Source organism: Piliocolobus tephrosceles, chromosome 1, assembly GCF_002776525.5.
Source record: "Piliocolobus tephrosceles isolate RC106 chromosome 1, ASM277652v3, whole genome shotgun sequence".
Taxonomy (NCBI): Eukaryota; Metazoa; Chordata; class Mammalia; order Primates; family Cercopithecidae; genus Piliocolobus; species Piliocolobus tephrosceles.
The window spans coordinates 202,551,734-202,576,702 of record NC_045434.1 but is presented as its reverse complement, the minus strand read 5'-3'; the positions used below and the strand labels follow the sequence as shown (position 1 = coordinate 202,576,702).

Below are 24,969 nucleotides of genomic sequence, written 5' to 3'. Positions count from 1 at the left end.
GCATGGGGGACACATTTCTCGAAGGGAAATTATATTTATTTTTATGGTCACCCTCTGTACGACAAGTGATACTTGTTTCCCCTATGCCAAAGGGGTATAAATTTCCTTCTTAAATAAATCCTTAAATAAATAAATTTAGACCAGGTGCTGTGGCTCATGCCTGTAATCCCAGCACTTTGGGAAGCCAAGGCAGGCAGATCACCTGAGGTCAGAAGTTCGAGACCAGCCTGGCCAACATGGTGAAAACTTGTCTCTATTAAAAGTACAAAAATTATCTGAGCATGGTGATGGATGTCTATAATCCCAGCTGCTTGGGAGGCTGAGGCAGGAGAATCATTTGAACCTTGGAGGCAGAGGTTGCAATGAGCCAAGATGGTGCCACTGCACTCCAGGCTGGGCTACAGAGCAAGAATCTGTCTCAAAAAATAAAATAATAAATAAATAAATAAATACATAAATACATAAATACATAAATAAATTTAGATTAAGAAAAAAACCCCGCTGGGCGCAGTGGCTCAAGCCTGTAATCCCAGCACTTTAGGAGGCCAAGACGGGTGGATCACAAGGTCAGGAGATCGAGACCATCCTGGCTAACACGGTGCAATCCCGTCTCTACTGAAAAATACAAAAAAAAAAAAAAAAAAAAAAACTAGCTTGGCGAGGTGGCGGGCGCCTGTAGTCCCAGCTACTTGGGAGGCTGAGGCAGGAGAATGGCATAAACTTGGGAGGTGGAGCTTGCAGTGAGCCGAGATCCGGCCACGGCACTCCAGCCTGGGCGACAGAGCGAGACTCCGTCTCAAAAAAAAAGAAAAAGAAAAAGAAAAAAAAGAAAAACAAACCCAAAAGCAAATATTCAACCAGACCTCAGGAAGGTGGCCTGTGGCAAGCTGAGCTCTGAGCATAGTCCTCCCCTATCTTTTACTTGACAGATAACGCATCGGAGGCTCGGGTGCAGGTGAGGAATGTGGTCTCCAGCTTGGCAGCCTAGGGAGCCGTGTCTACACAGGATGGACAAACCTTGGTGTGAACAGCTGCTCTGTCATTGGGTTGGCAATGGAGACAGGTCTCTGTCTGCTCCAGGTGCTGTGAGTAGGGGAAGTGGGGGTAGTGGGGGTGATAGAGGAGTGGGGGCCTACACGCCTTTCAGCATGTAATCCCTGGCCAGGTACATCCGGATCTTGGGAAGCACTTGTTAAAAACCGTCGACCAAGGCCGGGTGCAGTGGCTCACGCATGTAATCCCAGCACTTTGGGAGGCCAAAGTGGGCAGATCACGAGGTCAGGAGATCGAGACAATCCTGGCTAACACGGTGAAACCCTGTCTCTACTAAAAATATAAAAATTAGCCAGGCGTGGTGGCAGGCGCTTGTAGTCCCAGCTACTCAGGAGGCTGAGGCAGGAGAACCCAGGAGGCAGAGCTTGCAGTGAGCCGAGATCGTGCCACTGCACTCCAGCCTGGGTGACAGAGGGAGACTCTATCTCTAAAATTAATAATAATAATAAAATAAAAATTAAAAAATTGGTGACCAAAAGAGTCAAACTCTGCAAAATATTTGATGGATTTATTCTGAGCCAAACATGATTGACTGGTGGCCCATGACAGAGCCCTCAGGAGATCCTAAGAACATGTGCCCAAGGTGGTGGGAGTACGGCTTGGTTTTATACATTTTAGGGAGACATAAGACATCAGTCAATACATGTAAGATGTGTATTGGTTCGGTCTGGAAAGGTGGGACAACTGGAAGTGGAGGTGTCAGAGGCATTAGAACAAGACCAACTCCATCTTGATCAAGGGCTGGGTAAAATGAGGCTGAGACCTACTGGGCTGCATTCCTAGACAGCTAAGGCATTCTAAGTCACAGGATGAGATAGGAGATAGGCACAAGATATGGGACATAAAGACCTTGCTAATAAAACAGTTTGCAGTAAAGAAGCCAGCTAAAACCTACCAAATGCAAGGTGGCTCCAAAAGTGGCCTCCGGTTATCCCCCAGTGCTACACTCCCACCAGCACCATGACAGTTTACAAATGCCATGGCAACATCAGGAAGTCACCCTGTGTGGTCTCAAAAGGAGAGGCATAAATAATCCACTGCTTGTTTAGCATATTGTAAAGAAATAACCATAAAAGTGGGCAACCAGCAGTCCTTGGGGCTGCTCTGTCTATGGAGTAGCCATTCTTTTATTCCTTTACTTTTTAAATAAACTTGCTTTCACTTTACTCTGTGGACTCACCCTGAATTCGTTCTTGCATGAGATCCAAGAACCCTCTTTTGGGGACTGGATCTGGACCCCTTTCTTATAACAGAGGCTTCCAAGTCATAGGCAGATTCAAAGATTTTCTGATTAGCAATTGGTTGAAAAAGTTATTATCAATAAAAAGGAACATCTGAGTGATGACAAGGGGTTGTAGAGACCAAGGTTTCATCATGCAGATGAAGCCTCCAGATAGCAGGCATCGAAGTGAATAGATTGTAAATGTTTCTTATCAGGCTTAATAGAGTCTGTCTTACGAGCAATTACAAAAGGGAGGAGGGTTTAATGAGGCATGTCTGGCTTCTCCTTCCCATCATGGCCTGAAAATAGCTTTTCAGGTTAACTTTGGAAAGCCCCTGGCTGAGAGGAGGAGGTCCACAGGATGGTCTCGATCTCCTGACCTCATGATCCGCCTGCCTCAGCCTCCCAAAGTGCTGGGATTACAGATGTGAGCCACTGCACCCAGCCCCCTGTGTCTCTTTAATAAGTCCCCCAGCACCACCCAGCAGACTTCCCTGCAGGACTGGCTCCCCTAACCCAGAGGTTACCCAAGACAATGGATGAGCCTGCTTGGTGTAGATTCCTTAGGATTTATTTACCCAAGAGGGAACAGGATGAATGTCCCTGAGGGGTTGGGTAGCTGATGGAATTTGCTTTGGGTGAGCAAGCCTGGAGCCAGGGACTGCAACCCGCTCTCACTTTGGCCGGGGGCTGAGCTGTGCCTGGGGTGCTCCCATTTCTGACCACCTTACCACCAGGGCAGGCTTGATATGTAGTAGGTGATCAATAGGGATTTGTGCAACAAATAAATGAATTATGAAAGAATGAATGAATGAATGAACCTCAGACTGGCAAAGACATGGGATTTATTTAGATTAGGAGGCTAGATGCACAGGTGGGACCTCAGGCAGCAGGACTTGGAACGTCCCACACTGCAAGTTCTTGTCCTGGACCAGCGTTCAATGACTGAAACTGGATGAGAGGCAGTGAGGAAGGAGCGATTCCCAGGGGAGCCTCGGTTCTCCACCCACCCCTCTCAGTGCTCCTGGATGGCAGAGGCAGCTACTGTGCTTCCTGTTCCCTCTGAGGTTACACTCTGCCCAGTGTGGGAGGTGGAGTGGACACTGAGCACCTGTGGTGCCCATTCACCCCTCCTCTTACCTACCTTGAGGCGCTGGTACTGTTACTGCATTTGACAGCTGTAGAAACTGAAACTCCAAGGGTGAGTCACTGGCTGAGAAGTGGCAGGGTTGGGATTCGAACCCAGGTATCTCTGGCTCCAGGGCCATGTCCCACTCTACCTCCTAGCCACACCCAGGGACTACCAGGTGGGGGTGACGTGTGTCAAAGGCAGAAACCTACCCATTGGTGGGTACAAGCCTCAGGCCACCTGGGATGCAGGGTTCCACCTCCAGGGGGCCCAGCGCAGGACAAAGTGACAGGGACGACTTCTCCAAGACCCTGCCTGTCTTTCCAGCCGAATCCTGCTTCCAAATGCCCATGTTCCTTCCCCACATCCTCGCCTTGCTGTGATGTGCAGGAGGGGCTGGGCTCCTGCCACCCATGACCCTCTGAGGTCAGCCAGAGGGTCATCCTGACCTCAGGGCACCAGGGCAGCTGAATAGCCCATGTCTCCCACTGGGTGACCTGGCTTGTTCTCTAGAGCTCAGAGTCCCCTGTATGTGTGTGTGTGTGTATATATATATATATTTTTAAATTCAAAATAAAGAAGAGATTTTTAAAGCAGTTTGTAAAAGCTCAAGGCAAGGTCAGAGAAGGCAGGCTGAGGAGTCCTCTCTGGTCCCTTTCAGTTTTTGGTTCCTGGCCAAACCTTGCCCACCTTGGGGCCTCTGCTAGGGGAAGCCTCCTCTGGGTCTTGGCAAGATGGGCTCCTTCTTCACCCAGAGCTCAGCTGAACTGCTTCTCCCTCCGAAAAAATGTCCCTGCCCTCCCGACCGAAAGCAACCGCCTCCCACCCTTGGTTACTCCCAGTCTCCCTGCCCTGTTTTAATTCTCTGCTTTACACTTTCTGATGGTTTTCCTAATCAGCATTCAGCAATTCATTTCTCTCATCCAACAATCGGCGAGAGTATGAGTGCGTTGGACACAGGAAGGACCACAACATTCCCAGCATCAAGAACAATGCTGGGGGCATAGGACGTTTCTGTTGAATGAATGAATGAATGAATGAATGAATGAGTGAATAGGGATTGATAGGGAGGCTCCTTCTATTTCTTTCAGCTGGGCTACTTCCCAGCTGTGTGACCTTGGGCTTGTGGTTTTGTTACAAGAAAGGGGTCCGGATCTAGACCCAAGAGAGGGTTCTGGGATCTCACACAAGAAGGAATTCAGGGTGACTCCATAGAGGAAAGTGAAATCAAGTTTATTAAGAAAATACAGGAATAAAAGAATGGCTACTCCATAGGCAAAGCGGCCCGAGGGCTGCTGGTTGCCCATTTTTATGGTTATTTCTTGATGATATGTTAAACAAGGGGTGGCTTATTCATGCCTCCCCTTTTCAGACCATGTAGGGTAACTTCCTGATGTTGCCATGGCGTTTGTAAACTGTCAGGGCGCTCATGGGAGTGTAGCAGTGAGGACGGCCAGAGGTCACTCTCGTGGCCACTTTAGTTTTGGTGGGTTTGGCCGGCTTCTTTACTGCAACCTGTTTTATCAGCAAGGTCTTCGTGACTTGTGTGTTGTGCTGACCTCCTATCTCATTCTGTGACTTAGAACACCTTAGGCCTCTGGGAATGCAGCCCAGTAGGTTTCAGCCTTATTTTCCCCAGCTTCTGTTCAAGATGGAGTTGCTCTGGTTCACACACCTCTGACAGTTTTACTTCTTAGGCCTTAGAATTTTATTTTCAGTTTACAAAATACAGGTTCCTTGGCTCCATCCTAGACCTGCAGAATCATACTGTTTAGGTGTGGGGACTCAAGAACCTGCATTTTAAACTTGCTCTCCTGGGTGATTTTGTCTGCCATAAAGTTTCAGACCTGCTGCTTTTGAAGCCATCCTCAAGAATTGTGGACAGAAATATGGTGATAACGAAGCATTAATCAGGCTGCATGTTGGCTCACTTCCATGTTGCTAAAAGTCACAAAACACTAGATACTGACCCACTTTCATCTCGTGTTACTATAGATAAGATTCCTGACACTACAATTGATTTGTATTTTCATTGTTCCTATAGATAGGATTTCTGACATCAGAATCACAAGATCAACTTGTTTAAGGATTGTTTAGGGTGTTTTTCAAACCCCAAATTCCAGCCACCAGCTTGAAGCCTCTCACAGAGGAACGAGATCGGCCTGAGAATGCATGTTCTTCCTCTCCCTGTCCTGTGACATCACCCTGCACTCTTCCACCACTCAGTGATCTCCACACTTCATCCCACTCCAAAACCCTTAAAAACCCCAGCCCCAAACTCCTCAGGGAGATGGATTTAAGGTTCTCTCCCGTCTCCTTGTTTGGTGACCCTAAGTTTAAACCTCCTTCTCTGCTGCAACCAGGTGTCTCAGCATATTAACTTGCTGTGTGCACCAGGCAACAGACTTATTACAGTTCTAGCATAGGGAGCACACTACCTTGGGTGGTGAGGGTCGCACCAGGACCCCGGGCTTAACATGGCTTTTGCTCACTTTTGCCCAGCCTCCACCACTTCTCTTTGGGGTCGGAGGTGGGTGGGGGGGCACCAACTTTTGCTCCGTTACTCAGACTGGAGTGCAGTGGTGCAATCTTGGCTCACTGCAACCTCTGCCTCCCTGGTTCAAGCAATTCTCCTGTCTCAGCCTCCCAAGTAGCTGGGATTATAGGCACATGCCACCACGCCCAGCTAATTTTCATATTTTTAGTAGAGATGGGGTTTCACCATGTTGGTCAGGCTAGTCTTGAACTCCTGACCTCAAGTGATCCACCTGCCTCGGCCTCCCAAAGTGGCCTCCACCACTTCTCCATGAGTGAGTTACCGCAGGCAAGAAGTTTAACTCATCAGAACCTGTGTCCTCATCTGTACTGTGTGGCCAGTCATACCCACCTAAGTTTTTAAAAAAATCATACCCACCTTGCGGGGTCGTGCAGAATGAAGTGGAAGCGGAAGTGAGAAAATGTATATAAGGTTCTTAGCACAGGGGAACCCAGAAATGGGCATTTTCCCATTCCCTCTCAGGAAGCCAGAAGCCACTATGGCTGAATTTCCCTCCCTTCCTTCTGCTCTGCAGTTCCTGGGCTGGTGTTTGGGGCAGGGAGGGATGCTTACCGCAGAGCCAGGGCCGACTGCTGCTTCATCTCAGGGCTGAATCCTTGAGAAAGGAACAGGGACAGCCTCAGCTTCCTCTCGCCCCAGCCCAGCCCTGGATCCTGGAAAGGGCTCCAGCAGAGGCAGCTCACCAGCAGAATGCACTTTGACCCCACTTCAATGGCCTCCTGAAATTAGGGGGAGTGTTCCTGGCAGAGGGTGAAGGGCTAATTTCTGATCATCCTGAGAGAAGGGCTGGGAGGTGATAGAACATCCCTGCCTTTCCTACCTGCCCACCCACCCCTTCTACCCTGTCCCAACCTTCTCCCTGGTAGCAGGTTCTCAGTAGGAAAGAGATGAGGATTTGGCCAAAAATTCCCTTTCAAGGGTAGGCATTATTGGTTAATTTTACTAATCACAAATTGAGAATCAGAGAAGTAAAACTGTCAGAGCTGTGTGAACCAGAGCAACTCCATCTTGAACAGAAGCTGGGGAAAATAAGGCTGAAACCTACTGGGCTGCATTCCCAGAGGCCTAAGGTGTTCTAAGTCACAGAATGAGATAGGAGGTCAGCACAACACACAAGTCACGAAGACCTTGCTGATAAAACAGGTTGCAGTAAAGAAGCCGGCCAAACCCACCAAAACTAAAGTGGCCACGAGAGTGACCTCTGGCCGTCCTCACTGCTACACTCCCATGAGCGCCCTGACAGTTTACAAACGCCATGGCAACATCAGGAAGTTACCCTACATGGTCTGAAAAGGGAAGGCATGAATAAGTCACCCCTTGTTTAACATATCATCAAGAAATAACCATAAAAATGGGCAACCAGCAGCCCTCGGGCCGCTTTGCCTATGGAGTAGCCATTCTTTTATTCCTTTATTTTTTTAATAAACTTGATTTCACTTTCCTCTATGCAGTCACCCTGAATTCCTTCTTGTGTGAGATCCCAGAACCCTCTCTTGGGTCTAGATCCGGACCCCTTTCTTGTAACAAAACCACAAGCCCAAGGTCACACAGCTGGGAAGTAGCCCAGCTGAAAGAAATAGAAGGAGCCTCCCTATCAATCCCTATTCATTCATTCATTCATTCAACAGAAACGTCCTATGCCCCCAGCATTGTTCTTGATGCTGGGAATGTTGTGGTCCTTCCTGCGTCCAACGCATTCATATTCTCGCCGATTGTTGGGTGAGAGAAGTGAATTGCTGAATGCTGATTAAGAAAACCATCAGAAAGTGCAAAGCAGAGAATTAAAACAGGGCAGGGAGACTGGGAGTAACCAAGGGTGGGAGGTGGTTGCTTTCGGTTGGGAGGGCAGGGACATTTTTTCGGAGGCAGAAGCAGTTCAGCTGAGCTCTGGGTGAAGAAGGAGCCCATCTTGCCAAGACCCAGAGGAGGCTTCCCCTAGCAGAGGCCCCAAGGTGGGCAAGGTTTGGCCAGGAACCAAAAACTGAAAGGGACCAGAGAGGACTCCTCAGCCTGCCTTCTCTGACCTTGCTTTGAGCTTTTACAAACTACTTTAAAAATCTCTTCTTTATTTTGAATTAAAAAATATATATATATATACACACACACATACAGGGGACTCTGAGCTCTAGAGAACAAGCCAGGTCACCCAGTGGGAGACATGGGCTATTCAGCTGCCCTGGTGCCCTGAGGTCAGGATGACCCTCTGGCTGACCTCAGTCAGGAACCCCAAGTGTGAATGCCCCCAGTCCCCCTCAAGGGGACACTGAGATAGGGTGGGGAGGGGGTGGCAGGAGCCCAGCCCCTCCTGCACATCACAGCAAGGCGAGGATGTGGGAAAGGAACATGGGCATTTGGAAGCAGGATTCGGCTGGAAAGACAGGCAGGGTCTTGGAGAAGTCGTCCCTGTCACTTTGTCCTGCGCTGGGCCCCCTGGAGGTGGAACCCTGCATCCCAGGTGGCCTGAGGCTTGTACCCACCAATGGGTAGGTTTCTGCCTTTGACACACGTCACCCCCACCTGGTAGTCCCTGGGTGTGGCTAGGAGGTAGAGTGGGACATGGCCCTGGAGCCAGAGATACCTGGGTTCGAATCCCAACCCTGCCACTTCTCAGCCAGTGACTCACCCTTGGAGTTTCAGTTTCTACAGCTGTCAAATGCAGTAACAGTATCAGCGCCTCAAGGTAGGTAAGAGGAGGGGTGAATGGGCACCACAGGTGCTCAGTGTCCACTCCACCTCCCACACTGGGCAGAGTGTAACCTCAGAGGGAACAGGAAGCACAGTAGCTGCCTCTGCCATCCAGGAGCACTGAGAGGGGTGGGTGGAGAACCGAGGCTCCCCTGGGAATCGCTCCTTCCTCACTGCCTCTGGTCCAGTTTCAGTCATTGAACGCTGGTCCAGGACAAGAACTTGCAGCGTGGGACGTTCCAAGTCCTGCTGCCTGAGGTCCCACCTGTGCATCTAGCCTCCTAATCTAAATAAATCCCATGTCTTTGCCAGTCTGAGGTTCATTCATTCATTCATTCTTTCATAGTTCATTTATTTGTTGCACAAATCCCTATTGATCACCTACTACATATCAAGCCTGCCCTGGTGGTAAGGTGGTCAGAAATGGGAGCACCCCAGGCACAGCTCAGCCCCCAGCCGAAGTGAGAGCGGGTTGCAGTCCCTGGCTCCAGGCTTGCTCACCCAACACAAATTCCATCAGCTACCCAACCCCTCAGGGACATTGATCCTGTTCCCTCTTGGGGTAAATAAATCCTAAGGAATCTAAACCAAGCAGTCTCATCCCACCCTCTTGGGTAACCTCTGGGTTAGGGGCGCCTGCCCTGCAGGGAAGTCTGCTGGGTGATGCTGGGGGACTTATTAAAAAGACACAGGGGCCGGGTGCGGTGGCTCACATCTGTAATCCCAGCACTTTGGGAGGCCGAGGCAGGCAGATCATGAAGTCAGGAGATTGAGACTATCCTGGCTAACACGGTGAAACCCCATCTCTACTAAAAATACAAAAAAATTAGCCGGGCGTGGTGGTGGGCACCTGTAGTCCCAGCTACTCAGGAGGCTGAGGCAGGAGAATGGCTTGAACCCAGGAGGCAGAACTTGCAGTGAGCCGAGACTGCGCCACTGCACTCCAGCCTGGGCGACAGAGTGAGACTCCATCTCAAAAAAAAAAAAAAAAAAAAAAAAAAGAAAGAAAAGGAAAAGAAGACACAGGAAGAGAGGAAGACACAGTGTCTCCTTGGCTGGATGCTGTCACATCCCGCCCTGCAGGCTGGCATCATGGTTGCCAGCTTGGAGATGTGAGGGGAGTCACCCAGAGGGCAAAGCCAACACACAGAGGGTGGCTTGCCAGGAGCAGGAAGGAAATCAGGCCCTGATGATATCAAGCGCTGAAGAGCCAGACTTGGAACCACCTCCTCTCTGATCATCTCATCATGTAAGATCATAAATGCCCACATTGTTCCAGCCCACTGAGTCACAGTTTTTAGCTGGAAGCTTCTTAACCAATACAAACGTGATGTGGCGAGGGAATGGAGCCAGAAGAGGCTGGGGTGAAGCTGTGGCTCTGCCTTTCTCGGGTTGTGGGACCTCGGGAGGATCCTTAATTATGAAATGGGGATCATAATGGCTAAGTCGGCCCACATTAATATTAAGAGAGATGTTACTGCAAAGCCATAGGGAGCTATTGGGCCAAATTTGGTAAACAAATAAGAGTCGTCAGCTCCCGATGGAGTCTCTTGAATAAATGGACATTATGCATCCAATGTCCCTGGGAGAAGACTTGATGGGGAAGGAGGAGGACACTTTCTCCTCCTGATTTCTCTTGGGGGTGACTTTAGATCTGGTCACTACAAAATAATAACAGTAACCATGCCATTAACATTTAAAGTTAACACCCTGTGCCAGGTGCCTGCTGTGCTAAGAATTTAATCTACACTAGTCTTATTTAATTCAAACACAAACACCTTCTTATTTGCTTCTTTTTAAAAAACTTTCAGTCAAGTGCAGTGGCTCAAGACTGTAATGCCAACATGTTGGGAGGCCAAGACAGGAGGATCACTTGAGCCCAGGAATTTGAGGCCAGCCTAGGCAACATAGCGAGGCTCCATCTCTACAAAAAATACACAAGTTACCCAGGCGTTCCGGTGCCTGGTTACTCAGGAGGCTGGGGCAGGAGGATCACTGGAGCCATGGAGGTCGAGGCTGCCGTAAGCCACGATCGTGCAGCCTGGGCAACAGAGCAAGACCCTGTCTCAACAACAACAACAACAACAAAAATTCATATTTTTTGTAGAGATGAGGTCTATGTTGCCCAGGTTGGTCTCTTCTTATTTTCATTTATACTTTACAAGCAGAGAATGTTTACTCCTATAAGGTACATGGTTAGTCACTGATATAAGTGGAATTTTTTTTTTAAACCTAGACTTTACTTTATTTTATTTTATTTTATTTTATTTTATTTTTTGAGACAGAGTGTCACTCTGTTGCCCAGGCTGGAGTGCAGTGTTGTGATCTTGGCTCACTGCAACCTCTGCCTCCCGGGTTCAAGTGATTCTCCTGCCTCAGTCTCCAGAGTAGCTGGGTTTACAGGCGCCCGCCACGAAGCCTGGCTAATTTTGGTATTTTTAGTAGAGACGAGGTTTTGCCATGTTGGGCAGGCTGGTCTTGAACTCCTGACCTCAGGTGATCCGCCTGCCTCAGCCTCCCTAAGTGCTGGGATTACAGGCATGAGCCATCACACCCGGCCTAGACTTTATACGGCAGTTTTAGGTTCACAGCAAAATTGAGAAGGTACAGAGATTTCCCTACCCTGTTCCCCCACACAGGCACAGCTGCCCCCACGGGTATCCCCACACAGAGTGGTGCATAGAACTGGAATTTGAACCCGGTGCCCACAGTCCTTCATTCCTATGACACCACCTCACATGAGTCACCACATCTCGAAACTGCTCAGTCAGCTGAGGCACAGGTGGTGCCACCGGCCCAGAGTGTGGGCGAAGGCAGGTACCTCAGCCCCCTGGCTGGAAACAGCTAACCACACACAAATGGCAGATTGGGAGTCCTCACAGGAAAAAGTTGTCCCTCTTCCGTCTCTTTCCTTAGAAACAGAGCCTCAGACAAGGATTCTTGTGCAAACGCTTTACTGAGGGAGTACTTGCTGGAGAAACCTGTGAGGGAACCAGGAAAACTGAATAGGCCATGGGGTCCGACCAAGCAGAGAGGTGGTTCCAGGAGAGGCCTGGCCTCAGCCTGATCCCAGGAGGAATTCGAGAGTGTTGTTCCGCCCATACAATCCTGCACAGAGGCAGGGGAGCTGGCAGTTGTACCTTCCATAGTGTCAGGCTCTCCTGGCCATGAGTGACAGGTGGCCTCTTGGTGGGAGAGGTGGGGCGGGGGGCAGGCAGCTCCCTGTAGACCAGGGCAATATTTAAGAGAAGGAGGCAGATTGGAGCAGTTGGCTGCCAACACCTGGCCTCACTCAGGGAGAGGGGCCTTGGGCCTGGAGGGGATCTGGGTGGGGTACTCATACCATCTGCTGCAACCTCTGTGTATCCATTATGGGTTCACTCCATTCACAGGCATGAATTGAGCACCCAGTATGTGGGAAAACAGGGGAAACAGAGATGGAACAGACATGGCCTCCGTCCTTCAGGGCTCCTGTTTCGTTGGGGGAGATCAGAGAAGTTCCATTTGCCACTCTAGGCCAAGCTTGGTAAGCGGCAGAGTCATGAAGCATTGTGGGAGCTTGGAGGAGGGAGTGAGCCCTTGCAGTCAGGGAGGAGGAGTCAGCCCGGGGAGACTTCCAGAAAGTAGCCCTTTGACCCCGAGGAGGTGGGGATCAGTCGTGATGAAAGTAATAGCCATTCAGTAGCCCCTTGTAATTCACCCTGAGGCGATGCCTGGAGTCAGGAGAAAGTACTCAAGGCTCTGGTGCCCGGAGCCATATGAGCTGGCGGCTTTGTCTAGAGCTTCACCCAAGAGGGATTTACGGAGCTCCTTGGTTCTGAGCGTTGCTTTGGGCACCAGGGATGCAACTGAGGTTAAGACAGGCATGGCCTCCACCTGCAGGGACTTCAGAGCTTGCCTGGGGAGAGGGTCACACGGCCGGACTGTGCGGGGTTCCCCAACGTCTGTGAGAGGCTTTCCTTGAGGTTTTAAGAGAGAGAGTCACATGGACAGAAAAATTAATATTGCCCTTTAAAGTGGCTGCTCCGGTTGTAGCTCCGAGACTATATTGGAGGGGGTGAGAAAGGACCGGGGAGACAGCAGGTGAGGGACAGCGGCAGACCTCTCCCCCCACCCCGATGCTTTGGTCCAAACACCATCTCTGAGGGCTCCCTTGCTTGGGCTTCTCCCAAGCAACTGTGTCCATCCACCCCAGAGGACACAGCTGCTGCCTCAACTGGGAGGATTCGGGAAGCTTCAGAAGGTTAGAAGGCATTGGTAGGAGGTTCCGGGGGAGGCTGGGACTACCTCCCCACGGAGTGTTTGAAAAGCCAGGCTGGTTCAGGTTAGATACTGATGCGGGGATGCCGGAGCTCCATGCTGAGGAACAGGGTGGAGGGTATGGGTTTTAGCACCCAGGGGTCTGCCCCTGGCAGTGGGGCCGCCAGTAGAAATGCAGTCGCTTCTTGTAGGTGTCCAGGTTACGCTTCAGGCACAAGGCCACCTCCTTGTCACAGGCACACAGCTGCTGCTCACACCAGCTTCCCTTGTCAGCTGTGGGCGGAGGAGAGTTCTGTGTCTGTCCTTTCCCAAGACAGAGCCAGGTATGGGTCTAGCAGCCTCTGAAGGCAGTGCAGTTCCTACTCAGTCATGGAGGTACCGGTCCCAACAACGCCCATTCTAGCTGCATGACCTTGTCCACGTACCATGACCTCCCTGTGTGCCACTGCACCTTCAATTATTTATCCACCCATTCATTAAACAATTATTGAGCACCTACCGTGTCTTGGCAGGAGAGGACTTAGCGATAGGGACATGGGAGAGGGGCAGGTATTAGAGCATCACAGGGAGGAATAAACAGCTATGCAAAGTGAAAGTGAGGAACTATGCAGGGCTAGGAGATCAGAAAACAGGGTGGAAGAGCCTTTTGAGCTGAGATCGGAAGGGTCTGCTCTTCCTGGAGGAAGCTGCGGTTGGGGAGTGGGGGTGGCAACAGCCTATGAGAAGACTCCATGCAGGAGGGATCACAGTTTCGTTATCTGTGCAGTGGGGATAATGGTAAGAGCTGCCTAGGGGGCTGCTGTGAGAGTTAAAGTAAGAAGACAAGGCACTTAGCCTATAGTAAGTGCTCAATAAATGTTGGATGTTATTGTTACTATTATTACGAAGCCCTCAATGAACAGCGGCTGCTGTGATGAAACCTTTCGATTCCCAGCCCTGAGGACCTGCTACATTTCTATGCTTGTGATGCTGGAAAGGATGCAGAGGCCAGGTGCCCTGGGTTCCAGCCCAGGCTCTGTCAATTGGAGGCAGACACTTCCCCACTATAGTTTTGGTTTCCTGGTCTGTACAATGCAGATAATCAGGGTCTTGCTGATCTTCGACAGGCTGCCCTAGTGATTCCATGTGGTGATGAGGAAAGGAATAGCCAATCGGTAGCCCTGTGTAATTTATTGTGGCAAGCATCCTGTGAGGCTCATTCTGTCTGTCTCATTTTAGTTCTTGCAGTAACTTAATGGGGGTAGATTACAGATGACGATACTGAGGTTCAGGGAGGTTGAGCAATGCGGTCACCAAGCTGGTTGGTAATGGGCCTGAATTCCAGGTGCTAAAGGGGTCAAACCTCCCATGGGCCCTCTCCATACCACCGTACCCATTCTTGCCTCTTCACAGCCCAACTGCAGCTAGTGGGCCCACGTGAAAAAACAGAGAGGTCAAGTAGCTGTACTGTGAAGGCAGTGGGGACCAGAACTCACTTCCTGGGGTCTCCAGCTCCAGCCCTGAGGTCTGGATACTCACAGCAGTGGATGTCCCCCTGGGAAAAGCTGTATCTGTAATGGTCCGTGTGGATGCAGCATCCGTGGGTCTTCAGGTGGTCATAGCAGCAGTCATGGGTCTGGCAGCACCTGCAGCAGACAGGGTGCACAGCTGCATGGGTCCCTGGCCCACTGGGGTCTCTGGCTGCTCCCCCACCGGAGAAGAACCCGTGTCCCCACCTGGGAAGAGTCAAGGCCTGCAGGGCTGCAGTCTTCCTTAAGATCATGATGACTAACATTTTTTGAGCGATTCCTACGTGCCAGACACTTGCCTTATCTATGCATTCCCTCTTAATCCTTAAAACCACCATGGGATGGAGGTACTCATATTACCCCCTCTTCAGAGATGAAGAAACTGAGACTCGGGGAGGTCAAGACACTTGCCCAAGGTCACACAGCCTGTAAGTGGCAGATCGGGGCAGTGTCCCCAGGTGTGGCTGGCTCTCACCACTCCTCTAGCTAACTCCCAGGGTGATTATGAAGATCAAATGAGGTAACAACAAAAAAGGCGGTTGGTGGCGGGGCTTTAAAACCATTGTCCATTGCAGTGGGGAGTGAACGTGGGCATTGCCACTAGAGTAGGGGATGGGAGTGCAAGGGGGTGTCTGGCCTTCAGGGACCCTGGGGAACCTTCCGGAAGGTAAGCTCCAGGAGGGCTGGGACCATATTGGCACTCAGCACTTTCTAGCACATAGTAGATGCTCAACAAAATGGATTCAACTCAACTAAATGAATAGATGGGTGGAGAGAAAAGAAGAGTCCTGGAGGGGCAGGATAGGATTGCCATCCCTGGGAAAGGAGTTACCAGTCCGTGGCATCTTTGGGCTGGCCTCTGCCACCTAGTCCGCAGTAACAGCCGTAGGGCCAGTAGAAGAGAATGGGCATTTTCCCAGTCACTTGCTTGATCATCTTGTTCAGGTTCAGGATCCCGCCCTGGACTGGAATCACACCTGCCAAGCAGCCCAGCAACCAGGAGACGAGAGGAGATGAATTTCAGGGCCACGCCAGTGGGCACAGGATGGCACTCTGCTCTGCCCAGACCAAATGAGTGACCTCAAATAATGATGATAATAAAATGACATCTACTACCGCTATTAAAAATATAGTGACAGGCCAGGCACAGTGGCTCACACCTGTAATCCCAGCACTTTGGGAGACAAAGTCTCGCTCTGTTGCCCAGGCTGGAGTGCAGTGGCACGATCTTGGCTTTGAGAGGCCAAGGTGGGCAGATTGCTTGAACCCAGGAGTTTGAGACTAGCTTGGGAAACATGGTGACACCCTGTCTCTACAAAAAATACAGAAATTAACTGGGCATGGTGGTGGACGCCTGTCGTCTAAGTTACATAGGAGGCTGAGGTGGGAGGGTCACCTTAGCTCAGGGAGGTGGAGGCTGCAGTGAGCCGAGACTGTACCACTGCACTCCAGCCTGGGCAACAGAGTGAGACGTTGTCTCAAGGGAAAAAATGACAATTACTGAGTGCTTACTATAGGTCTTCTTGCGTTTTGATTTCTTGACTCCATCTGGCTAGATAATTACTGTTAAATAAATAAACTTTTTATTTTGGAATAATTCTAGATGTACAGAAAAGTTGCAAAGATAGAAGGTTCCTGTATACCCCTCAGTCAATTTCCTCAAACGTTATCATCTTACTTGTGATTCATTTGTTAAAACCATCATTGGTACAATGAATATTATTTTTAATCCCCATTTTACAGATGAGCGGTTTGAGGTTCAGTAACTTGCTCAAAGTCTTACGGGCTGGTAAATGGAGCCAGAACTCATCACTTAAAACAGTCTGGTTTCATTCTCTGTCTCTGGGCGTTGATTTCCCACTCCACAACAGGAAGAATAATCCCAACTCACCCTTCTTATCTCCAGTCCCTACAAAAATCTGAGTCTGTAATAAAGAGAGTGTGTGGATCTCCTGGGAGGCAGCATGATTTAGAAATCAATGCTCTTTTCATGGATAATTTTATTTCACTCATAATAACTGCTGGTTAGAATTGATAGTAAGGGTAATTTATTTTACTGGAAGAGAGGAATGCATTATGTTGAGTTAGGAGAAATAAAATGTATTAAGTCCATGAATTCACATGGGAGGTTGGGAGAAACAAATGTCAGAAAGGAATGGAACTGTGCCTGTGTGCAACTCCAAGAGATGATTCGAGAATGCAGGCAGCACACGTCCAGACGGAGCCCAGAGTCTCAGGGAGACTGGGCTGGGCAGCCAATCTTCCAGTGAGCCTAGTTATGGAACCTGCACCCAACCTCAGGCAAATGAAGTCAATAGTACACTGTGAGTGAGCCGACTTTGGGGGCTGCTGGGGTGGGAAGGTGATTGGGAGGGACTCATGCAGTGGACAAAGAGTGAGACGACACGCGGTGGCCTCGGGCTGCAACTGAAAGTGACTGGGCCATTGTGTCCCCAGTGTGTCCCCTCGATGTGTGGGAGTCCATGTTGCCATGCCTGTTTGACATGGTGGCTCTAGCTGTTAAGACATATACAAGAGAAGCCTTGCTAAGCTTTGGCTGCACTGGTGAAGGATCCTGGGCCCTCTGGAATCGTACACAATCCATCAGAGATTCCTAGATTCCATGATAAGGAACCCAACTGTAAACAGAGAGTCCACCTTGTAGATCAACCAAAGCCCCGAGTTCAGAATCTTGCCTTTCTTAGGGTACCTCTGTCCTCTTATTTATTTATTTATTTATTTATTTATTTTTTTTTTTTTTGCCCTAAATCTAGCCCTTTCCATCTGGGCTCAGAAATACGTGAACTGAATTCACGCCTGAATGATGCAGCTCTTTCTTGCCATGTGAGAAATACATTCAGCTTTGAAATACATTCAGAATGCTTTCGGGTGGTCTTACTTGTCATAATTTTAAGGTGAGGAGGACCCAGCCTGAGAAGCAGAGCTGGAGCTGTGGCTGGGGAGGTGTTGGTGAACTGGCTTCGCTTGTCAGCAGTTCTTGCCTGGGTAACTTTTCCCACCCTTGGCTGCCACTGACGGGGATGAAGCTCCTTCTCCCAAGGGATGGGCACAGCGGGTAGGAGGAGGTACCACTGCCATCTTTCATGCATGTGCTGTGTGTGAAGCTTAGTATCTGTTTTCTCATTAGAGTCCTTCTAACAGCCCTACCAAGCAGGTTATGTCCATTTTACAGATGAGGATATTGAAAGGTGGGGCGATTTGGCTAAAGTCATACTGCCAAGAGATGGCCGGGCCTGCATTTGACTGCAGGTTCATCTGTGTATTTGATCTCTACAGTGTCTTCCCTCTTTACATGTGAGAGATGAATTTTTGCAGCTCGATTGCAAATTTCCTAATGGTTTTTGCTGTAATCTTGGAGACACGTTCCTCTAGAGAATTTCGGAGTCCCAAGATAATATAAAACTACATTTCGAAATGCAAGTCCTTTCCAAAATCACAATTTTGAGATGGATTAAGGGCAAAAAAGGCCAATTTGCTAGCAACTGCGTTTTATATTTGGTCTGCTTAAGATCAAATGGAAACTGCCCCACCCTTCACCGAAGGTCCAGGGAGCCCTCTTCCCAGGTTCAAGGAAGAGCATGAACATGAAACGGCTCTCAAAACATGGAGTGCTATGCATTCGTACAGGTTGTTCTTATTCAGTGGGAGAGGCAGGGGTGAAGTGACCTGTGTCCAAAGTGTCATCATCATGGGCCCAGCAGGCCCCAGTTCTGGATTTCTAGTTTGAACTTTCACAGCAGTCCAGAGATGTGCAGTGCAGCTTGGCCACCCAGAGCTCTCTGGCTGAAGCTACCATGCTAGGAGACTGGCGGCCACTGAAGGCTCTTTGCAGAGGGGCAGAAGGACTGGGGAGTGGGGACCAGGGTCCTGGGGATCAGAGCAGCAAGCCCCCAATCTAGGAAAGAGAGCACAGGGGTGCACTGTCCTCCCTCCTTCCCTTCCCAGCCTGAGTCCCATCCGTGACTCACCAGCCATCACCACCAGACCACACAGCAGGGCAAGTTCCATGATTCCAGCACAGAGCAGTGAAGGCAGCTGCTGGAAGTCTCTTTCCATGCGGGTTGCCCCCTTATATCAGATGCACCCCACCCAGGCTTGCCCAGCCCTCCCTCCCAGCCCTCACCCTCATAGAGGCAACACACGCTTCTTTCACTTCCACTTTTCTGGCACTGGGGAGTTTTTGTTTAACATATTTTTTTCCTATTTATTTTATTTATTTATTTATTTATGTTCATATATATGTATCTTTTGAGATAGAGTCTCACTCTGTCACGCAGGCTGGAGTGCAGTAGAGTGATCTATAGCTCACTGTAGCCTCGAGCTCCCGGGCTCAGGCAATCCTCCTGCCTCAGCTTTCCAAGTAGCTGAGACCACAGGTGTGTGCCACTAAGCCTGGCAATTTTTTTTCTTTTTCTTTTTCTTTTTTCTTTTTTTTTTTTTTTAGATAATACTATGTTGCCCAGGCTGCTCTCGATCTCCTGGCCTCAAACAATCATCAACCTCCCAAAGTGCTGGGATTACAGGTGTGAGCACCATGCTTTGGCTTCTCTTCCACACCCTTTTTGATAAAAGAAACATACATTTAGTGTAGAAGATTTGGAAAACCTAAATAATAAACTTAAAATCACCTGTAAAGCTATTAAGCGCCATTGACATTTTGGTGTACGTCCTTCTGTGGTCCCGTCGCTGCCTGTCTCTCTTTCTGTCTCTCTTTCTCTTCATACTTTTCCCTCACCAAATTAGGAAAATGTTATACATGCAGTGCTTCGTAGCCTATTTTTTCACTTGCTGATATAACTTGCACATATTTCTATGTCATTAAATATTCCTCTCTAGTAACATTGTGAAAGGCAGGTTCCTGGCCAGGCACGGTGGCTCATGCCTGTAATCCTAGCACTTTGGGAGCCCAATGCGGGTGGATCATGAGGTCGAGGTCAAGACCAGCCTGGCCAAGGTGGTGAAACCCCGTCTCTACTAAAAAATACAAAAATTAGCCGGGCGTGGTGGCAGGCGCTTGTAATCCCAGCTACTCAGGAGGCTGAGGCAGAAACTTACTTGAACTCAGGAGGCAGAAGTTGCAGTGAGCCAAGACTGTGCCACTGCACTCCAGCCTGGGCGACAGAGCAAGACTCCATCTCAAAAAAAAAAAAAAAAAAAAAAAAGGCAGGTTCCTATTTCATTATACTGTTATATATATCATTATAGTGCTATACCGTTTATCTAATGAAACTCCAATGATGGATATATGGGTGGCTTCTGATTTTTTTTTAATAGTCTAGACCGTACAGTGAAAGAAGGCCAAATTTCAGTCAGTTCATGTCCAGAATTGCTTCCACAGGATCTACTCCTAATGCGGACCCACTGAGTCAAAGCACACACACAATTTGAAGGCAGGCAATTGATGTGTGTTGACAACTTACCCTGCAGAAGGTCTGCCCCAGTTTACACGTGAGAATCTTAATGAGGCAAATGGGGTGGAGCCAGCCCAAACTGGGCAGAGGAGCTGATGGGAGGACATGCACGGCCATGGCACAGAGATGGTCAACCACCAGGGTTCCACCGAGAACCTTGTTCCCACACAGCAGAAACTGTTTTGCTTTGATGCCTGTTAGATGGCTGTCTAAGGACAGAATGCCCAGGCTGACCTCTGCTGCCAGCATAAAAGCTCATCTGAAAGAATATGCCAGCAACGGCCACTGCTAGGAGCTTCCCTCTCTCTCTCTCTCTCTTCTCTCTTCTCTTCCTTCTCTTTTAAATCTGATTATTGCCTTTGTTCCTTGACTCAGTCAACCAACTGACCAGCTCATATGTGTGTCAACAATCTACATGCAAAATAATTCAACAGCAAGCAACGTAGATGCCTCTGGCACATTTGTTGATGCACCCCCTCCCATGTAGGCTCAATAATCCTTCCCTTGTGCACTTACCAGTGTGGTACCTTACCCTATAGACAATCCTCTAGACAGGGACTCCTGGTGGGCCACGTGGCTGCCTGGCAGAACCCACGCCACCCTCCATCTGGTATGGAGGGATGAGAGCAAAAGCAGCTACAAGCCCTTTGTTGATTCCAGAAGGCTTTTCCCTAAAGGGAGAGAAGGCACAACATTGATGCTACAAAGCATCCTCAAAAGCCCCATCTTCAGAGTTATCTCGGACACCTCCAGAAGCCCCAGGGCACATCCAACCTCTGATCCCAAGGTTTAGGATCAGACAGATCTGGTTCAAATCCTGGCCCCTTCTCCTACCAACTGTGGGACCCTGGGTAAATTACTTCACCTCCAGGAGCCTTGGTTTCTTCATCTGAAAAATGGGGTCAGCATCTTTCTTCCCTGATGGCTGTGAGATTTAGAGATAACATCCATAAAGCACATAGCACCAAGTCTCACCGATCCAGGGAATGCCATTACAGTAACCACAACACGCCTGGAGGTTAAGAGGACTGGGGAGATGGGATTCAAACCCAGACTGCCTAGGTTAACAGCCTGGCCTCCCTGACATCTGGCTGCTTAACTTGGAGCAAGCTGATTATTTAGCTCTGTGTCTTCCTCTTGCTCCTGTGTAAGACAGGGCTGATGACAGTACCTACTTCACAGGGTTACTGTGAGGATGAAAAGATGAACAGGGTTTGGTCCACAGCTAGAGACCAATAAATGTCAGCTGCAGTGAACCCCATCATTCTCCTCCTCCTCCTTATGATCATCCTCATCATCACTGCTTAAAATAAGTGGAGTAACTAACCTTTTCTTCTGTATTCTCCGATCTGCCGTTCATCCTATCCATTGTTTTTTTCCCCATCTCAGTGCATTTGGTTCCTCTATAAATTTGATCTGGGTCTTTTAAGTATTTTCCGTGCTTCTACTTAACATGCTTAATCTTTCTTTCTTTTTTTTAAATTTTTAAATTTTTTTTGAGATGGAGTCTTGCTCTGTCACCCAGGCTGGAGTGCAGTGGTGTGATCTTGGCTCACTGCAACCTCCACCTCCCAGGTTCAAGCAATCCTCCTGCCTTCAGCCTCCTGAGTAGCTGGGACTATAGGCATGCAACACTATGCCTGGCTAATTTTGTATTTTTAGTAGAGATGGGGGTTTTATTATGTTGGCCAGGCTGATCTGGAACTCCTGACCTCAGGTATCAACCCACCTTGGCCTCCCAAAGTGCTGGGATTACAGGTGTGAGCCACTGACCCTGGCTTCTTTTATATCCTTAAACATAGAGAATCTATAGTAGTTCCCTCTTATCAGTTTCCTGGCAGTTTCTCTTTCCACGATTTCAGTAACCTATGGTATACAGGTCACTGAGGTTTTTGTGTGTCTGTGTGTGTTTGTTTGTTTGAGACGGAGTCTCTCTCTGTCACCAGGCTGGAGTGCAGTGGTACAGTCTTGGCTCACTGCAACCTCCTCCTGGGTTCAAGCGATTCTTCTGCCTCAGTCCCCTGAGTAGCTGGGACTACAGGCATGCGCCACCACGCCCAGCTAATTTTTGTATTTTTAGTAGAGACAGGGTCTCACCATGTTGGTCAGGATGGTCTTGAACTCCTGACCTCATGATCTGCCCACCTTGATCTCCCAAAGTGCTGGGATTACAGGCATGAGCCACCGCGCCCAGCCATGACACCGAGATATTTTGAGAGAGAGAAAGAGAGACCACATTCACGTAACTTTTATTATAGCATATTGTCATAATTGTTCTATTTTATCATTAGTCGTTGTTATTAATCTCTTACCATGCCTAATTTATAAATTAAACTTTACCATAGATTTGTATGGCTCATATATGAAAAAAACATAGTCTATATAGGGTTGGGTCCTATCCATTCTTTCAGACAGCCGCTGGGGGTCTTAGAATGTATCCCCTGAAGATAAAGGCGAACAACTGTAGTTTTAACTTTCAATGTCCTCCATCTACTAATTCCATTGTTTGTGTCATTACTGGGCATTTTTCTATTGTTTGATGGTTTCTTTAGTATAGATTTCCGGAAGTGAAATTTCTGGGTCAGAAGACAAAGATTTTTGGAGGCTGGGTGTGGTGGCTCACATCTGTAATCCCAGCACTTTAGGAGGCTGAGATGGGTGGATCTTGAGCCCAGGAGTTCAAGACCAGCCTGGGCAACATGGTGAAACCCCATCTCCACTAAAAATTTAAAAGTTAACTGGGAGGTCGGACGTGGTGGCTCATGCCTGTAATCCCAGAACTTTGGGAAACCGAGGTGGGCAGATTGAGACCAGGAATTTGAGACCAGCCTGGCCAATATGGTGAAACCTGTTTCTACGAAAGTGCAAAAATTAGCCAGGCATGGTCTTGTGTGCCTGTAATCCCAGCTACTTGAGAGGCTGAGGTGGGTGGATCACTTGAGCCCAGGAGGTCAAGGCTTTAGCGAGCCAAGATCGAATCATTGCACTCCAGCCTAGGTGACAGAGTGACACCCTATCTCTTAAAAATGAAGAAGAAGAAGGAGAAGGAGAAGAAGAATGGTGATGTGGGTTTGTAGTCTCAGCTACTCAGGAGGCTAAGGCAGAAGGATTGCTTGATCCCAGGAGTTTGAGGCTGTAGTGAGCCATGATCATGCCACTGCACTTCGTTCAGCCTAGGTGACAGAGCGATACCCTGTCTCAAGAAAAAAAGGCATTATATAATTTGCGTTTGAATAATTAACAATGAGTATGAATATATAAAGGTTTTCATGCCTTTTTCTTTCTCTGAAAATCTATGTGAATTTGAAACCCCCTTGCTTCTGCCCGTCAGCAGGTCTTAGTATCTATTGGGCCTGGTTGTTTCTTGGGACATCAGCAAGTCTGTGTGTTTTTACTTCCCTGGCAACAGTCAGAAAAACATTGATGATACTGTTAGGCCACAACCTGGCAAGCTCTCAAGGTGGAGGGTGGAAGAAGCAGGAAGGCTATCAGATGCTGGGAGGGGAAACTCTGTTAAAAATAGCTACTGCCGACTGAGTTTCTACTGTGTATCAGGCCCTGAGTTCTTAGCTCGTTTGATTTTCACAGCCACGAAGAAGACACTGCTATTCCCGTATTACAGGTGAGGAAGCTGGAGCTCAGAGAGGTTAGCAGGGTCACACAGCAGGTACACGGCAGAGTTTGGGTTATACCACAGCTCTGCTGGAGCCCGCCTTACTGTGTTGGGGGTACTGCCCTAAGAACGCCACATATAATAAATCTAAGTAGGTACTGTCATAATGTCCATTCCACGGATGAGTCACTGTATCTTGGAGCTCTGCCATACGAATTCTCTTACCCGCCCAGCATAGACAGTCGTGGAAGCCAGAAGAGCTGGCAGAGTCTAGAAATCGGCTGTCCCCACTCTCACTGCGTACCAGAAGAAAGTGGACCCTCTTTCTCACTTCCTAAGAATACCCCCACGAGGTGACAGCATATCCTCTCAGCCCGTGGCAGGAGACCTCCCCTACAAAGCCCTATTGACCAGAAGAGTCCCATTGCCTGGATTCCATCCACCATGAAAGCCTGCCAGAGCGTATCTGAAATGAAGCTCCAAATTCCCAAAGGTTTGCAGGATCGGAGGTAAGCAAAGGAGAAGGGCTTCCCCAGGGCGGGGAAGAGGGAGGAGGGAGAGATTAGCTTTTGTGGGAGAGTGACCCACTTTTCTTCATCTGAACCAAAGGAAGTGGGTTAAACAACTGAAATCCCCCCAAACACCTGTCAACAGCAGAATGGAGAGACCTGTGGCGGTAGAGTCATGTCAACAAACCACAGTGACACATGAGGACATGGATGAATCCCACAAGCATAGAACACAAAAAAGCACAGCGTGTGAGAGAGACTCCATTGCCACGACGTTCCACAACAGTCAAGCTCATGTGTGATTTCACAAGTCAGGGCAGCAGTTCCCCACAGCTGTACATGCTGATTAGAGGGGGTTACTAGAGGTCTTCCTTCAGGGGATGCTGCTGATGTTGTCTATTTGGTGTTGGTTACATGGGTGTGTTCACATTGCAATAATTCATCCCACTGTTCACTAAGGTTTGTGCATTTTCTTGGATGTATGTTACATTTCCATGCATTTGAATGATAATAATGAGGATGATGATGATGGTTTAATTTCTTTTCTTAGTGCCTGTAATCCTAGCACTTTGGGAGGCTGAGGCAGGAGGATCACTTGAGGCCAGGAGTTTGAGACCACCCTGGGCAACATAGCCAGACCTTATCTCTATAAAAAATAAAAATTAGGCCGGGCGGGGTGGCTCAAGCCTGTAATCCCAGCACTTTGGGAGGCCGAGACAGGCGGATCATGAGGTCAGGAGATCGAGACCATCCTGGCTAACACGGTGAAACCCTGTCTCTACTAAAAAAAATACAAAAAACTAGCCGGGCGAGGTGGTGGGCGCCTGTAGTCCCAGCTACTTGGGAAGCTGAGGCAGGAGAATGGCGTGAACCTGGGAGGCGGAGCTTGCAGTGAGCTGAAATCCGGCCACTGCACTCCAGCCTGGGTGACAGAGCGAGACTCCATCTCAAAATAAATAAATAAATAAATAAATAAATAAATAAATAAATAAATAAATAAA

At 48.8% G+C, this 24,969-nt stretch overlaps 1 protein-coding gene across 1 annotated transcript; it reads right to left on the bottom strand.

Moving 5' to 3' along the window:
* Positions 1-11,583: 11,583 nt before the first annotated feature.
* PLA2G2D (phospholipase A2 group IID) lies at positions 11,584-18,582 on the bottom strand. The gene is made up of 4 exons (XM_023219872.1): positions 18,404-18,582; positions 15,247-15,391; positions 14,425-14,531; positions 11,584-13,179 (listed from the first exon to the last, which is right to left on the bottom strand). The coding sequence occupies exons 1-4, from the start codon at positions 18,489-18,491 to the stop codon at positions 13,034-13,036; spliced, it is 486 nt and encodes a 161-aa protein (XP_023075640.1). The 5' UTR covers positions 18,492-18,582; the 3' UTR covers positions 11,584-13,033.
* Positions 18,583-24,969: the final 6,387 nt, after the last annotated feature.